This window comes from Pagrus major, chromosome 4 (assembly GCF_040436345.1).
Source record: "Pagrus major chromosome 4, Pma_NU_1.0".
Classification (NCBI taxonomy): domain Eukaryota; kingdom Metazoa; phylum Chordata; class Actinopteri; order Spariformes; family Sparidae; genus Pagrus; species Pagrus major.
Genome location: NC_133218.1, coordinates 7,261,993 through 7,279,850, shown reverse-complemented (window position 1 = coordinate 7,279,850; position 17,858 = coordinate 7,261,993). Strand labels below are relative to the sequence as shown.

Genomic DNA, 17,858 nt, shown 5'->3' with positions numbered 1-17,858 from the left:
GAGGACAGTATTTCTGATGTGTTGTTTGCATTGTGTTTTAGGTTCAGCATGCAGCACGGTGCAAATCAAGGAAGGCAATAGTCTTTCGACGCAGCTGCTGAGGCCTTAAATTTGAGAAGTGAGACTCCTCAGAAGATTCCCTGAAGTTTCCTGGAGCAGCAACACTGAGAGCTCCTCACAGCTCCTCTGGAGGATTATGCCATTATAGCTGACAACTTGAGCTTCTTCAGAGTACGACGGCTACAAGGCAAAGTCAGTCCTGCTCCGCTTACACCCAGCAGGAACCATGGATGACCCCTATCACAACAACGTGAACCAGCAGATGACAGAGGGTGGAGAATACACCTACACCCAGGATGGAGGAGGTCAGGATGGCTACCCTTACCAGTCGGACTACCCTCCACAGGAGGAGGACGCTGCCAGCGATGCCACCGAGGGTGCAGACGATGATGAGCAGATGTATGAAGGGGAGTACCAGGGCGTCCCCCACCCCGATGAGATCAAGGAGGCGCGGCGGGCAGCGCGGCTGGAGGCCAGGAGGAAAGCCCGTCTGGCTGGACAGCAGCAGGAAGAGGAGGAGGACAACTTGCCAGAGCAGTACGAGAGCATCATGGAGGACTGCGGCCACGGGCGCTTCCAGTGGATGCTGTTCTTCGTGCTGGGCCTGGCACTGATGGCTGACGGAGTGGATGGCTTCGTAGTGGGCTTCGTCCTGCCCAGTGCTGAGAAGGACATGTGCATATCCAACTCGGACAAAGGATTGTTGGGTAAGTGACAGCAAAGGGATGGAAGATGAAGTCTCCAGTGAGTGTGTGTGGTGAAAATGTACCTGGCTTCAGTGTTTCATTCCAAAATGAAAGATCAGTCTTTAAAAAAAAAACATTGCACAACAACAACAACAACAACAACAACACTGAGAAGGGACAGGCTTTTAATTATAGAAAAAAACTTAGATCAGATGGATAGATTAAGAGTCTAGCAGCTCTAGCAGTGTTTTGAGCAAAATGATAACATAAGCATGCTGAAGTTAGGCAGGTATGTTTACCATGTTTAACATCTTATTTTAGTTTGTCAAGCAGGGACCTACAGGGCTGGAAAAATGAAGCCAATGCAGAAGTGTTAAAAACTGCAGGTAGAATGTTGTCAGCCTGGTACAAAAAAGATTGCCTTTAACTCTATAGCTAATTTCCCCGTTCATGACAACTGTATAGAATATTAATTTTTCAATAACTCTCTTCTTTATGTTGTATTATGGCCTGAATTATGAGTGATTAAGCCAGCCAGCCAGCCGCTAGCTGTCAGCAACAACACGTCACTCGGCCCACATCAGCTCCACCTCTTTTCCCATGTTTGGATAAGGGAGTGGAGTCTAGTCTGAGTCACCAAATGTAGATTCCCTTCGAATTGATATTTTCGAGTCAGTATTCCCAACTTCAAATCTAACAGCGTCGCAGTGCATCTGCTCAGAAAAACATGGACGCTGCAAACGGGTTTTTGACTAGCAAGTCTGTGAGCTCCACAAGCAACTACAGCAGCTCTTTTAACAGTTAACGGCACTTTAACTAAAAAAAACTAAAAACTAAAAAAGAAGACAGGAGGAATAGGCTTGTAAAGCAAACTGTCAAAGACTTCTACTGAGCACAAATCAACTGAAAATGACAACGACAAAGTTGTATTCACTGCACCTTTCACAAAACAAACACTATAGAAGGTATAAAGTGATGAAGAGGTTAAAAGTAATTGTTTACCATGTGTGCCACCATACTGCTGTGATGCCATGTGTGTTTATGTCAGCGTAGTTGGGCTTGGTGGATCCTGCCCGGTTTGCAACTTCCAACTGTGCAATGACATGCAGCATAAGCCACCCTTGGCCCTTGGTCACCTATTTTTGGCAGCCTTGTCGTTCCTTCAGCTATCTTCGTGTAAACGTGTTACCAACAACACCAACCTCTGAGTTAGCAACCTACATCGCTAAAAATGGCTGGTTACCCTAACCCTTACCTGGTTGCTAATGGTACACTCATAAACAAGCTAGCAGCAGTCTTTTTCTTTCTTTTGCAGGAATTTTGCCATTAATGCCAGGCTCGCCATACCATGTGCTAAACAAGTTCCCCCTGACACTATTTTGCAGGGGCACTGACGCTACATCCTGGGTTTAGCGCCGTGCTAAAGACAATCATGAATGTTGAAGAAATGCAAACAGCCAGAGTGTTTTTTTCCCCTATACCAGAATGAGAATTGGTGCAGCAAAACCTTTCTTGTGTTGCAGTGGTCTAACTTTGCAAGACAAAGCAGAGTAAACCTATGGGTGACATCACGGAGACTATGTCCATGTTTAATACAGTCTACTGTTAGCATGCTAATATTTGCTAATCATAACTAAGCACTAAGTGCGCCTGAATGTGATTGGAATGTCATTAGTTATGCAAGTATTAAAGGTGCAATATGTACGAATTTTAATTGAAAACATTCAAAACTTTGACGTTATGACGTCTACTTATTGTGTTGCAAAGCATGTTTAGCATGCTAACCAGCTAGCCCTGGGCGTCCCAGTCTAAAGCTACGAACTCCCAATCAGTACTGCTTGCTGCGCCACTAACTGAGCTAACTAGTTAACATCAGCTGCAGTTGGCAGCATTTAACGGTAACTCCTATGCTGCCCCCTGTTTTTTGTTTTTGAGTATGAATTCAACAGGAGGCCAATTCTTCAAATCAAAATTTTGAGCTGATGATGGCTCCAGAGGAAAAGTAAGGGGATCAGTAGAGTTATTACAATCCCTCCTGAAGGGAACATAAACATCTGTGCCGAGTTTTATGAAAATCAATCCAATAGTTATTGAGGCATTTCACTCAAAGCCACACATTTCAACCTCATGTGAAGGGATCACAAGTCAATACAATTTACAGTCTGTGTACCATGTACCTATACAAATTTCCTAGCCATCCATCCAAAAGTCCAACCTATAGACTGACATTGCTGTCCACAGAGCCATTCAGCTAGCATGGATAAAAATAAATAAAACAAAACAATACAGGCTTTAAAAACCTATAAGACTTAGCTAATTAAAATCATCTGCGTTGTTTCAAGAATCCAATCTTTACCCAGAGAGGAGGAACTAACTCATCAGTGAAATGATCTTCTGTTGTGCTTGGCTGGAGCAAAATCCTGCATATGTTTGGCTCTTGATGGCACATGGTTGCAGACCACTGCATCAGACAGAAATATCCCCCTGCAGCCGCTGGGATATATTAGGGGGAAAGGCTTGGATCCTTCTCGGCAGACGCAGAAATTATGAACACAACCAACATTGTGTGTAATAATAGACTATGGGTCCACTGTGAGCTGGCACATTGAGTCACGAGATAGTGAGACTTGGCATCGGTACAACAAATGTCTGGGAGTTGCCCCTAGGGACGTATCACCACATGTTAATTGTTTAATTATGTTAGATACCACAGAGAGAAATGAGTGCCTGCCTTCAACATACTTTGAATATTACTGTGAATTAAGGATGCTGTTTTCTGTCTTTTCTTTTTTTAGTTGCCTGCACGCTTCACAAATATTGTAACACAACAGCAAACATGCCAAAAAAAAGATACTGCAATTTGTATGCAGCATAGATCCAACTTACTGGGAAATGTACCTTGAAAACGTCTGTTCCTCCCTTTCTGTGCCGGCAACTAAACTGCAAATTAAAGCCCCTCACCTTATTTCCCAGGCCTCGTGTGTAGCCAGGCGATGTGGCAGATTGCACATCGCTCATTTCATCTTAACAACGGGCTCCTGGGATGAGGCATTGCGAGAGATTGATGAGAAACCCGGTGGCGATTGTATTCAGTGTGTGTTCCCAGGCTAATATGGAGCATGTTGCAGCAGTCAGAGAGCCTGGCGGCCTGCAGCGCCCGGTGCAGAGCTGTCAGATACGCTTCAGGCCTCTGACAGCCTGTGGTAGCGGGAGGAAGGCCTGGCGAAAATGAAATCACAGCGTCTGTGCGGCGCGGGAGGGGAGCACTGATCATTGGCTGAGAATATGAAGTAGATCTGCAGAATGATCCCATCTGATTCACACTCATGCTCTGTTCACCAGAATCACAGGAGCAGAAATGTGTTTAATCCTAACCTCATTGTTTTGAAAACTCTCATAGCTTTTGTTAAAGAGAGGAGGATGATTGGTGCACTTACCTTTAATGGTGTTTTGATTGTTTAATCCATAGAGTGAAAATACAACAAGGCTATAGTGGCACGATGCTGGAGACAAAGAAGAGAAAGTTCTGGCAGGTTTTAAACACCGGGCTTGATGTGGATGCAAAGGAAATTGCTTAACCTGCAGCTGATGCATTTCTGGACTTAAACTGAAAATGCAAATAATAATAATAATAAGGCCATGGTTATATGATGTTCCGCTAGGGTTATAAAAGGGATCATGTAGAATATATTCGGTGCTAGGCACTGATTGCTGGTCAGTCAAGCCAGCCATGTCCAGTTCTGTCATGTCCTTTGATCGACTGGTTTCTGATTTTTTCTTTTTGTCTGTTTAGCAGTGACGGCCTCAAAGCTCATGCAAATTATCCAGCGCTTCTGCTTTTTACTCCAAACAAACTGTTGTTGCTTGTCATGTGAAATCCATGTCTCTGAGGTCCAGGTCCAGGCGTGCTCTACAGCCACTGGCTTCACTGCTGACGGAGCCGTGAGCTTCTTTGCTAACATCTGCTCGCTACAGCAAAGGATAGCTACAAATTACACCTTTAAAGAATGTCTGAGCTACTGAATATCACACAAACATCTGTAACACTGTCTAATGAAAGGCATACGTCCTGTTAAAAGGAAGCACTTGAATATCCCAAGCTGTAATGGTAACTTCCAAAAATAACATCGGGTAGGTGGGTAATATCTGATTTTGCTAACATATCCAACGCCATCCGATGATTTACATTTATTTAATGATATTTTGTATTTTGAGATATGTTGTGTTGTGTGTATACTCTTAATCATGTGTCAGGTTAGAGGTGTTGACCAAAGGCTATTTACCTCCTTAACAAGTCATGTTTTGTCAGTTCGCTTGGATAGCTAAGCAACAGTTACATACAGTCTCAGATATCAACACTAATAGAGTGGTGTAGGGATGACGTATTTTTGTAAAGATGGACTAGTGAGTAGATGAGTCTCCGTGATCGGCAAGCTGACGTTTAATGTCCGTGACAAACTCTGTAGTCTCATTTAGCCGCTTGTTAGCAGCCGCCATTTTTAAGACACGTAAGCCCTTTATTATTCGATTGTGGGACATCTAATGATGTATTTTATGTTGCAGAATAAAACGGACCGTACTTCAGACTTTTAATCGAAAACCCATTCAAAAAACCCAATCAATTCGAGATGAAGGAACCGGATGTGCAAAAATGCTAACTGATTTCTGGGTTTTAGGACTCATTACTACGACATTATATTACTCTCTATGAAAGTTTGTGCGGTGCAGCCTGTGATAATTTATTGATGTGTCAAATTAACACGTGACATGTCATATATTATAACGAGTGTGAACAGCTGGAGCAGGCGCACCAGACAGTCAAATGTAACAACTTTCGCTCACTGGCTACACACTCAATCTGTAGTGTTTGGTCAATCTGAGACAGATAAATAGCAGAACTGACGTAACAGGAAAATGGAGCAACTTGTCACTTAAGGGCTTTTCCCTGCTGTTGAAGGATAAGTTCACCCAAAAATGAAAATGAATTCACTATCTAATCGACCCCATGGCAATGGAAAGTCGGGTGAAGTTTCGTAGTCCACAAAACATGTTGCAGAATTCTCCTGAACAAGTGAAGAAGACAGGGACTTGTTTTAAAACGTACAAATAAAATCGATTACTTGCGTAATCCAAGTCTCTGGGAGCCCTGAGAGCCCAAATTGATTTGAAAAGACAAAATTTACACCCTTGACAGGTGGTCAAGGTCGTGCACCCACTCCAGCTAGGGTGCATGCTAACGTTTTTAGCCTAGCAGCTATAGTGAAGATTTGAACTATGAAAAGGGTGTGAATAACTTAATTTCAAATCAGTTTGGGATCTCTTGGCTTCCAGGGACTTGGATTATGTCGAACGAGCTGTATAAATCCATTATAGTTGTCTACTTCTGTCATTAAGGAGAATATTGTAACGCTGTTTTTCCATGAAGCTCCAGAAATATTTTGTGGACAATGAAACTTAGCCCAACTTTCCATTGGCATAGGGGTGAGCAGATAATGACTGAATTTTCATTTTTCTGTGAACTTGTCCTTTAAGCCATTTCGGAAAAACACTACTAGGGGCCCACTGTTTAGTATTCAGCTCACACGTGCTGTTTCGTACACAGGGTTAGCACTTCTTTAGACAGTAGATACTGTATGTTCTGAGGATGCATGGCCAACAGTGTTCTTCATCGAGATGTGCTAAATGCACTAATGGTGCTTTCACGTTTAATACTGCAAGAAAAAGGAAAACTCCTCTCTCCCCGTCAGGGATTCAGTGTCTTCACTGTGCTCAAGGACACTTGAACAGACAGATAGAAGCTTGTTGCTGCAGGGGTTGATCCTGGCCTGGGCCTCCTTCTGAAGGACAGGCTTTCTAACCACAAGGCCACCCTGTCAACCTGTCCATGTACATATTCAAGGCATACACATGGCCTTGAGCAACATCTTGGCAATGATATTAGGTGACATGTTGGCCTTGACTCTTTGTCTCCCGGTGCCCTTAGCAGTCTCTTGTTGAATGAGTTGGATGTGCAGGTTGGCGTGTGGAGCGCCTGAGCATTTGGATAGTCTAGTAATCCACAGGGAAGGTGCACACTATGGCTCCACGTGCCGCTAAGCTGCTTAGTCCCACTGTAATTAGGGCTGTGTGTAGTAAAAACACAGAGCAGGCAGGAGTTACGGGTCCGAAGGTTTAAACAACACGGTGAAGAGGATGGCCGATGTTGCAGGTCCTGACGCCGACAGCAGGGGAGAGCATATTACTCTCCCCAGAGACATAAAAAGGAAGCACATAATCATTGTTATCTCCTCGGTGCAGTAATGGGCAGCACAGTTGGTCCCTGTTCAGGGCTGTTGCATTACAGGAAAAAGAAATGGCAGAGTGCACGCTGGGTTTAGGCTCCAGACCGCTGTGACTCAGAGTGAGATTCTGCAGGTAAAATGCCCCCCCCCAAAAAAGTTCTGATAACAGCGAGAACTGGAGCATCAGATGTGGGTGAAACTGAATGCAGATTAAAAATGTAGAGGGTGAATGTTGTGGAAGTGAAGCACTCTTAGATGCTTCAGAATGATTATGACATTTATTTCTAAGTCTTTCCTGGAATCAGTCGAGATATATTTCCTGTTATTATGAATATTGGGGAAATGTTGACGCGTCACACTGAATTACAATCGAGAGAGACGATTTCTCTATTCGTCTGTGTTCATACGAGGGTGAAGGGAGCCCCCTTGTGGAGATCAGGACTCTTGGTCTTGTTTCTTCTATTAATTCCCTCCAATGATATGTGAATGTTTATGTATGCAAATAAATGTATCTGTAGAGCTTTGACCGTGTCTTTCAATGAGACCAAGTCTGCATAATGGGGGTAAAACATGTGACTTGTGTAAAGGTCAAATGCCTCCAAATGAGGTTTGTGTTTGTGTGTGTGTTTGCAGGTCTGCTGGTGTATGTGGCCATGATGGTGGGGGCGTTGGTGTGGGGGGGTCTGTGCGACAAGATGGGGAGGAGGAAGTGTCTGATCTACGTCCTCACCATCGACCTGGTCTTCTCCTTCCTGTCCTGCTTCGCCCAGAGCTACGGCTTCTTCCTCTTCTTCAGGTTCTGCTCCGGCTTCGGGTGAGACACCATTTGCATTCACATTTGCCTCCCTTGAGCAATGACAACTCGATAGGCTTTTATAATGACTGACCTTTTCAATAAGTAATCCTTTTAGCGGAAGCAAGCACGTCCATAACATTTAGGGGGGGAAAAAAAGCACATCCCTGTTTTTGTATTGGAAGATATTTGTTCCAAAATAAAATACCTGACATTTAAGCAAGATAAGTAGCACTTCCATTAAAACAAACTGTGGACCTTTAGGAACAGCCTGAGGTACAGAGAGGACATTATAATTCAAGAACACCAGTCCACTCACTTGTTAGTTAAGAATTCCTCATTAATACAACACATTTATATTGCATGCTGCACACAAGGAGATCTCTGCTTATTTACTTCAACAGAGCATTTCTTTATTATACCAATTAAAACAAGCGAACAATGTTCTTTGCTGGATACTAATTTGAGTTTTATTGCTGACTTCCTGCTGTCGTCAGCACCTTGGTGCTGTGCACAGATTGATTCTGCAGCTTTCAAAGACACATTTCTTTTGATAATGATTGCAGCCTGTGTACCCAGACCTGCAATATTGATGTCTGAGCTTTTTGCAAAGCAAAAAAAAAAAAAATACAAGGTCACCAAAATAAAATGTTCAGCTGTTGCTGATTCGCCGTGATAATGAGCCCCATGTTAGTCATTAACACTTACTTCTCCAGGATATGGGGCCCATTTTGGCTGTTTTTTTTAAAAAAAACAACAAAAAAACATAAAGAGCAGGCAGACAGCACACCCCCGTACAGGAAGATTTCTCATCATAATAAAAAACATATAAACCTTCTAGTTTTGCTGTCTTGCATGTAATGTGTACATGGTACATATATATATATATATATATGTATATATATATATATATATCACAGTTTTTTGTCTGTTCGAACCAGTTTAAAGAGTTCAAATGAAGTATTTTATTTTATTTTGTTGTAGTCCAGTAGCTATCTGAATATTATCTCGCCATGATCACGATCTGACCAACACTTCCCCTGCCATCAGCAGCCTCTAGCCATCAAACATTCAGTCGATTTTTGGCCCTGAATTGAAGCATATTCTAGTCTGATCAGTCCTTCCCTCAGAAGAAACTGACCACCAAAAACAATCCACAAAGTATTCAGTTGCTGCTAGCAATTCTTCAATATCTCACAAAATGCATTAAAAATGCATTCTATCATAAGTATTCAGAACTGGCTGATCACAATCTGGGTATGAACTTGAAGGTTTTGGTTGCTGGATGAACTGAGGCTGTTTTTGGAGAGCAGAGAACATTCACAACATAAAATGTTATTGTGAGCAATTATACTTAAGTCATAAACCTTTATGCTTAGTTGTTTATCCACATTTAAAGCAACATTATGTAACTGTTTTACATCAGAGTAACAGCTTCAAAATCATGTTGATGGTACAGTGTCTTGCAATAGGGTGAATGGTGTCTCTGTCACAGCCACTCCGCACCCCATCACTTGTTTCTTCACTGTGTATCTTCAGTGAGAGGGTAGGATCACAGTGTTACATACATGTTGACCTCAACACACAAGTTTTCAACACATGACATTGTTAAGACATAATGAGTTTTGTTTGTAGTTAGCACCTACAAATTGTTACAGACCTGGGATTTGTATTTACGACAGTGGTGTTGCACTCAGAAGACTGTGGGAGGCGCCAAATCCCACAAAATGCCAGTTTCTGCATAATGTTGCTTTAAAGATTCAGTTTAACCAAATTACACAAAAAAAACAGTGTCCACGGTTTTCAGAGGAACTATTTCTTCAGTAGTAAGAACATTTTTCACAACAAGGTCTGTCAGGTATCCATATTATCTACTGTAGGAGAGTGTGAGTGTTTATGCAGCAGGGGTGGAAGTTACTAATTACAACTACTCAAATTACTGTAATGTAACTGTAAGTAAGAGTATTTAAGTCTAATTTTCTCGTCCTTGTATGCAAGTAAATATGCATTACACCATCTAATCTACTTAGTTTTAAAATCATTCACAATTTTGGATTAATTTATAAATCTTTCATCTGCATTTCTGTAGCCAATAAAGCAATCTGATCACAAACGGTCCAATGAAAACTCTGACATGCAGACAAAATACAAAATAGTGCAGCAGGTGCATGTTTGGAGAGGTGGCCATGACCACTGAGCAGAACAGAACAGGAGCTGGGAGTAATTCAGACTGAAGAGTTGGAGAAACAGAAACTTCTCTAATTGAATGCCTGCTAGTGATAACACATTAAACATCAACAGTTAATAAATAACTAATACTCTGAAGAGTACTCTGGTCTTTCACGTAAGCATATTTGAATACCAGTAGTTTTGCTTGTAACTGAGTAATATTTCTAATACTTAACATGTCAAGGACCAGATACCAAAGCAAATGATCCTGTAAATCCTCAGAGGGCGACGGACAGGAGAAAAGTGTTTCATGAGGAAAAATCAAACTTTTATTTTTTGAGGACTGACATGTTTTTCATCCCCCAGAATTGGCGGCTCCATCCCAATAGTTTACACCTACTTCACCGAGTTCCTGCAGATGGACAAACGTGGAGAACATCTGAGCTGGCTCTGCATGTTCTGGATGCTGGGAGGCCTGTATGCCTCCTTCACTGCCTGGGGGATCATCCCTCACTATGGTAACACACACACACACACGCTGACATGCACAATCAAACACACACATTACAGTGTGAAGGCACACAAACAAACTGTTTATTTCACTTTTATTGGAGGAGCATTTGATCAATTGGCACGTGGGACTTTTGTCCTCTGGCTAAATTAATTTCTTACATCCTCTTTGTGCTTGTTAATGTGCCTCATCTTGAGACATTTTCTCAGCTACAACCTCCTGAATATGAATAATTCACATTGGCATATGATCAAATTTTGCCACCATCAGCAAAATAATTCTAAGTCTAAAATGAGCCCACAGTTGCCTGTCTGTAATTGACTTTAACATCTGAATCCATTTAATGTTTGAAGGGCGAATGCTCATGCAAAAATATGTACATTGGTGCATATGATACATTTTTAATATACTAAAGAAGACAACAAAGATGGGTTTCGTTGCACTATTAATTTTTAGGGATTTGGACACTAAGATATGCCAGAAAGATAGTTTCTTGAAATAATAACTTGCTTTTTACTGGATGGTCTTCCAGGCTGGGGCTTCTCCATCGGTACAGAGTTCCAGATGCACAGCTGGAGATTATTTATTCTCGTGTGTCTCTTCCCTGCACTGGCTGCGCTGGTCGGAATCATCTTCATGCCGGAGAGCCCTCGTTTCCTGCTTGAGGTCAGGTCAAGTGTCTCCAGATTAAAACATGCAAGATTTAACACATTTATCTGTCCTGCTTCTATTGATTAAGAATGACTGCATGAATACTGACACTTAAGCTCCCTATTTTTATATTCATTATGTCAGTGTACAGTTTTAAACATTAAGCTGTGATTGGTTAAAAATGTTGAGTCATCAGCCACCGCAGCAACATCCCACTGCTGTGCAAAGGTAGCGAAAGGCTGCTAAGGCGCCACCAGGACAGCACCCACCCCTGTTTCTCATCCAGGACATTATCAGACCTGTAACCACATGTGGTATTGTATTTGTATGTTACAGCAGGGCTGCTCCAACATGTTCGTATCACACCCCCCCAAATTATCACACGTTCCCCCCATCTGATAAGAGGCAGGCCTCATGGGAACATTGTTACTCAGCCACATCTGGCTACAGAGCGTGTGGGAATCATAAACCCTGAGAGGATTCACAGAACACTTGTGAAATATTGGTTATGTAGACGTTTATAGATAAGTTTGTGTGTTGTTTTCAGAATGCCCGACATGATGAGGCGTGGATGATCCTGCGACAAGTTCACGACACCAACTGGAAGGCCAAGGGGGAGCCGGAGAGAGTCTTCACTGTAAGCAGTCCAGTGACAAAATGAATGGAAGCAGAGGCTGTTACATCTGATCCTCAGCCGTCATAAATAACAGAAATGATTGCCGTGTTCAACGGGGTTTGGCACGTCCTAGCAGGAGCAGCGCAGGTGTAATTAATATCATTAACGATGGCTCAGTGCATTTAGGTGTTCGGGTCCTGCTGTTGTACATGCTGGCTTACTGGGGCACTTTAAATCGAATCATTAATGTTATTGGTTACAGCCGTGCTTCTCCTGCTGTGACAAGTCAATATGTCTGCTGAGAAAAAAAGAAATTGGAAAAAACAGAAATTGGCAGCGACAAAAGATTGTTACTGCAATTATAATCTGTGCTGTTAGTGAAAAACTGCACCGTACGTCAACTTCTCGTGTTAGAAATGTCACAAATAGCACATTTGGAAGCTATTTCATTGGACTTCATCAGACAAGCACAGGTGTACAGTGAATACTAAAATGAACAATGGTTCAATTCCATTTAGCTGCGTCAGTTTAAGGGACCACCTGTGAGGTTTTAGAGGGACACTTAAATAGAACGTAGCCATTGTTAATGTTATTAGTTTCAGCTGTTCCTCCTGTGTGTCAGATGAAAGCTCAACATGTTTGAATACCACATTCATGAAACCCTGTTTAACCTTGTCAATGTGTCCTGAATATCTGTTGAAATGAACATGAAGTTCTGGTTTTATTTGTTCAGGTGACCAACATTAAGACTCCACAAACTCAGGAGGACGAGTTCATAGAGATCCAGAGCGACACTGGGACTGCCTTCCAGCGCTGGACTGTCAGACACATGACCATGCTGCAACAGGTCTGCAAATCAATCCTGAATCCAGAATACATAGAATAGAGAGGAGAAGTCACGGCCTTCCCAGTGGACCAATACAAGACCTTATTTTGGAATTTCAAACTAAATTACTATCACTATGTGTATCTTAAACCTTGGAGGGCTGGTCCCATGTATTAAGTTGCTCACAAGATTGACTGACTCTCCTTTTGCATAAGTGCTGCTATCTATATTTTTATATATATATTGTGATTTTCACCTTTTTAAGGTAAGGTTTTTTAGGCTTTTTCTGTGCCGAGGTGACGGCCATGTTGGTGCTGGTGACATATGTTGAGCGAGACGATGTAGTTCACTCAGCTTTTTTACACAAAACTAAATGGTATTTTACTTTCTTTACAACAAACTGTGACTTTCTTGACTTGGAAAATGTATTATCTTTAAAATAAACAAATATGATATGTGTGATTAATGGCACAATTAAACCCAATGACTAGTGTACCGGATGGGAAGTGTGACGTCACCTCGCTAATAAGACTTTACTTTGCATTTATCTGACATAAACTGAAGTGTTTTCATCCGCTTTTTCCTGCATACCTTACACATTTATTAAACTGTCTGTCTTGTTTGTCTTGTCTGTCTGTCTGTGCCTTTTTCAGGTGATGGCTAACATAATGTCACTATCAGCTCCAGAGCTCAGACTACAAGGCCTCTTCCTGGTTATTGTCTGGTTCTGCTTGGCATTCAGGTAACAACTTTTTTAAGACAGTGCTTTAAAAATGTGCCCCTGTCATTCTATCTAGAAATACAGGTCATTTTATGTTACTGTGCTGAGATTTGAATGTTTCCCTGTGTATCAGTTACCACGGGCTGGGAGTGTGGTTCCCCGACATGATCAAATACATGCAGTATGAGGAGTACGAGTCCAAGGTCCGAGTGTTTCACCGAGAAAAGGTCGAACGTTTCCACTTCAACTTCTCTCTGGTCAACCAGATCCACCGCGAGGGAGAGTACATCCATGACAAGTACGTTCCCTCAACACCTCCAACACACAGGAATAGGAAATGTTATATTTGAGTCATTTAAAGGCACAATTCACAGTTTGTTTGTACTGCTGCTTCATGAGATTTATTTACGTTCCTTTAGGTTTGCAAACATCGAGATTAAATCTGTGAAGTTTGAGGATTCTCTGTTTGAAAACTGCTACTTTGAGGATGTCAGGTCAACCAACACCTTCTTCGAGAATTGCACCATCAAAAACACGGTCTTCTATAACACAGGTATCATGCAGAATTAGTGATGAATGATTATGATGATAAGAAAATGTTTATAGCACTGTCATGCTACTGGCTCAGTTTTTGGGATCAATAAACTCAACCAATTAGTGCTGTATAAAAAATATATTATAACATAATGTGAACACTTCTGTAAAATATAAAGCAGTAACTGTGAGCATAGCCTCCTCTTACATCCCTCTGTTCTCTGCAGACCTCTGGCAGGAAAAGTTCAAAGACTGTCGGATGGAGAACACCACCTTCCTCCACCCAAAGAAAGGCTGTCACCTGAACTTCCAGGAGGAAAACGACATTGTCATCTACATGGTCAGCTTCCTGGGCAGTTTGGCTGTGTTGCCTGGCAACATCCTCTCAGCATTGTTCATGGACAAGATAGGACGAATCAGAATAATAGGTGAGATCTCCAAGGACAATAACCCTGCACAGACTGGTTCCTGTGTGCACACTTTGCCAAATCTGTGTCTGTATGTCATCATCCATCTTCCTCTCCAGGTGGCTCTATGTTGGCGTCGTCTGCCTGCACGTTCCTGTTGCTGCTAAGTTTCAGTCAAGGAGCTGTTATATGTTGGCAGTGTCTCTTCTATGGGGCCAGCGTGGCGGCCTGGAACGGACTAGAGGTCATTTCTGTGGAACTCTACCCCTCCTCTAAAAGGTACAGTCCAACTCTGTACCCCTGGTAAAAGGTCAAATCATAAATTAGCAACTGTGAATAAGCATGGCAGGCCTGTCAAGCTCTTTTTAGCTTTTAAAACCAAAAACACACACAAAAAATTGTGTAACATCCGCTACTGTATCAGGGTTAAGGCTAATATCAGCGAGGTCCTGCACATGATTTGTAGTAGTAGTTCAAAGTAACTTAAGTTGAACTCATTCAGTGATCATTCTCAAAACCCTTTCTATTGTGAAATTAAATATTTTATTAATAATTTATAAACAATAATAAATAGAAGCTAACCTGTGTGTCCCCTGTCCAAGTAGGCTAGGCTGTGTTTTTCTAAAGTCTAGTCTATAGACCCTCCGATTAGTGGACGACTGCTCTACCTCCTGAGACACAAGTAAAACATAAATTAACAAAAGTCAGGTGGGGATGCAGTCTTATCTAACCTTTCTCTTTCTTTTTAATTCTGCAGAGGGACAGCGTTTGGTATCCTGAATGGGATCTGCAAATTTGCGGCCATTATCGCCAGCTTCATCTTTGCAGCCTTCATCGGCATCACCAAGATCATTCCCATCTTCCTGGCCTTCGCCGCCCTCGTCTGCGGAGGTCTGGTAGCTCTAAAGCTGCCCGAAACCCGGGAGAAAATCCTGTCTTGAAAAGCCAAACTCCTGCAGCCTCCAGGCCCCAACCACAGTACAGCTACGGGGGGAAGCTTTTTGGGGAAAGTGTCAGCTTAAACTGAATGGAGGGACAAGGAAGAAAGGCCATGCTGTGCTAGCTGTGTTTATGAGTCTGCCATGGTGATACAATTAAAAAATCTTGAAAACCTGTCTGGTTGCCTATGTGAACCTGTGGTTGCTTTCTATTCCCTCTGTAAGCTCCTCAGGCTGCCCAGCATTTCTGTCACATCGTATAGAACCAGTGTTTGTCATTTCCTTTTTATCATTTACTGCCCATCCTCTATTCACACACACACACACATACATATACACACACACACACGCACACACATACATACGTTGTAGCAACATTTGTTTTGTGTGAGGTTTGTGTAAAAGAAAGTTTAATATGAGATGAAATGTGTCTGTACTTGAGAGGTGATGTAGTTCATGTTACCATGTTGTGCTTTGAGTTCATTCCCTGTTGGAAAAGAAGGAAAGAGAGAGGACTTAACGTCATAACTTGAATTGGATTTGAATCCTGTTGTATTCACTGCCAAGGCTCAGCAGCAATATTACTGCTGGTGTTGTTATTCAGACAAAACACTCCTTTCGTTCACCCAGTCTTTATTTATTCTCCACCGTCCTGTGGTGTGTGTAGTCTCTTTAGTTCACATGTTGTTGCTTGGTTTTGTTCTCTCTAGACATAAACCTGGATTGACCATTTTATTAAATGTAGAAAGTTTTTTTTTTTTATTGAATCCACTGCTGTTCATTTCTCCCAGCCGATCCCAATCTAACCTGAACAGCCGACTGGATTTTCCTCCTGTTTATTGTCTTGTCCTCGACTGAGACGTCGTGTCTGTTCTAAATTATAGAGCTGTGTTCTGTAGGTGGTGATGACGTAGAACCAGAGTCTTACCTTTCACATCTTGCCATGACAAAGTGTAAGGAATTGTTCTGTTTGTCTATTGATTTATTTTTTTTTTCTAAAAGAAGAGAATGATTCTAAACTGTGAGATTAGATGTTTTGATATGATGCTCTTATTTTAACGTTCTGATGACGAACAGTTTACAGAACCTGCTGCATTTCTGACAACATGTGTCAAGATTCCTAAGGAGCATGTTACTTTTTTGGCATGACTGAGCTGTGTGTGTGCATGTGTGTGTGGTTGTTATCCACATGTCTGTGAATTTACTGAAACACAACAGTCTGACTACCAATACTATATTTGTTGTTGTACATACTGTAGACCTGTGTATATTAGTTGTAAAATAGCTCCGTCATGACTTGAATAAAGCTGAGGGCTTCTGATCCGGTTTCCTGCTTAATGATGTATTCAAGATGTGCAAAACATATGAAACAAGTTATAGACTTTGAATGTTACAGAGTTCAGATTTGACTTTAAGACATACTTTTATTTTTTTAATAAGATACTGTGTGTTTTATAGAGCTAGAACAGTGGACGGTTAGCTTAGCTTAGCATAAAGACTGGGAAAAAAGGGAAACAGGTAAGCTAGCTCTGTCCAAAAGTAGTTTGCGAACTAAAACGCACACAACTAGGCTAGCTTGCAGCTAACTGCTGCTTGGGTTAAAAAAAAAAGAAGTATAAAAAGTCCAGCAGTTAAATTTGCGTCTTTCACTTTCTCTCCGAACACACCATGTACCTCACTTATTGACACCTTTTAGGCTATTTCATTTGATTAATCACACACAGTGTCAAAATGGCGAGGGTTATGTGTAACGTTTGTTTACTTTTGGACAGAGGAAAGCTAACTGTGTCCCCTGGTTACCTGTGCTAAGCTAAACAGTTGCTGGCTGTATAGCGTGCAGCAGGAATGAGTCCTAAAACCCAGAAATAAGTTCACATTTTTCCAATTCCCCTGTCTTGAAGTCAATGGGTTTTCAGTTAAATGTCTCAAACAAGGTCTTTGGTCAACACGAGCTCAAGAGATTTTCACGACGTTAGACGCCATCACGCCCAACACGAACGCTCATCTACTCACTATCTATCTTTAGAGGCGAACTTTAGCTGCAAACTTCTAACTGTCACAGTACAACCTGTGGATTGATCTGTTAATAGTAGTGTGTATAGTATAGTGTAGTAAGAAGCGACAGCACTGTAGTATGTTTATAGCCTTTAACATACCACCATACCATGAGCTTTTTTACTTGCTGATTTTATTTAGACTTCAAACATCATAAAAGCGGTGTTCATCTGTGAAGATTATCGTGTAAGTATCATAAACTTGTGTTTGCCACAGAGCTTATTTTCTGCAATAACCCTAAACTCAATTGAAAAATCCCATAAGCTTTTCTCACGAGGGAACAAGCATGATGCTAACTTCTGGGTTAGCCTACTAAAATACTTCTACTTATAATTATAATCTTATCTCATTTAATTCCAGTCAAACAAAAAAATAAAATGTAAATTGTATTAATTCTGAAATGATTTTGCCAATCTTAATCATGTCAATTTTATACTCCAATGTATTTATACTCTGTCTTGACCCCAGATTGCTTTATAAAATAATGTTATATATCAGGCATGATTAGCAGTGAATGGGAGATGAACATGACTGTTCCCATGTCGGTGGCAGCTGTGTATCAGGGGGTTAGTGAGGTGGGCTTGTAAAAACACGGCAGCACACAAGTGTG

The 17,858-nt window shown here is 41.6% G+C and overlaps 1 protein-coding gene across 1 annotated transcript; it reads left to right on the top strand.

The window, feature by feature from the left end:
* Positions 1 to 286: 286 nt before the first annotated feature.
* sv2ba (synaptic vesicle glycoprotein 2Ba) lies at positions 287 to 15,296 on the top strand. Its single transcript, XM_073464726.1, has 12 exons — positions 287 to 767; positions 7,661 to 7,841; positions 10,356 to 10,507; positions 11,033 to 11,166; positions 11,699 to 11,788; positions 12,501 to 12,614; positions 13,247 to 13,335; positions 13,448 to 13,612; positions 13,734 to 13,867; positions 14,076 to 14,276; positions 14,375 to 14,534; positions 15,013 to 15,296. The coding sequence occupies exons 1-12, from the start codon at positions 287 to 289 to the stop codon at positions 15,194 to 15,196; spliced, it is 2,085 nt and encodes a 694-aa protein (XP_073320827.1). The 3' UTR covers positions 15,197 to 15,296.
* The last annotated feature ends 2,562 nt before the right edge of the window (positions 15,297 to 17,858 follow it).

Bases quoted from the DNA above. Each gene is read 5' to 3' on its own strand.
- sv2ba (XM_073464726.1), top strand. From the start codon at position 287: ATGGATGACCCCTATCACAACAACGTGAACCAGCAGATGACAGAGGGT. The intron at 13,336-13,447 runs GTAACAACTTTT...CCTGTGTATCAG, and splicing joins TGGTTCTGCTTGGCATTCAG to TTACCACGGGCTGGGAGTGT. The intron at 14,277-14,374 runs GTGAGATCTCCA...CTTCCTCTCCAG, and splicing joins AGGACGAATCAGAATAATAG to GTGGCTCTATGTTGGCGTCG.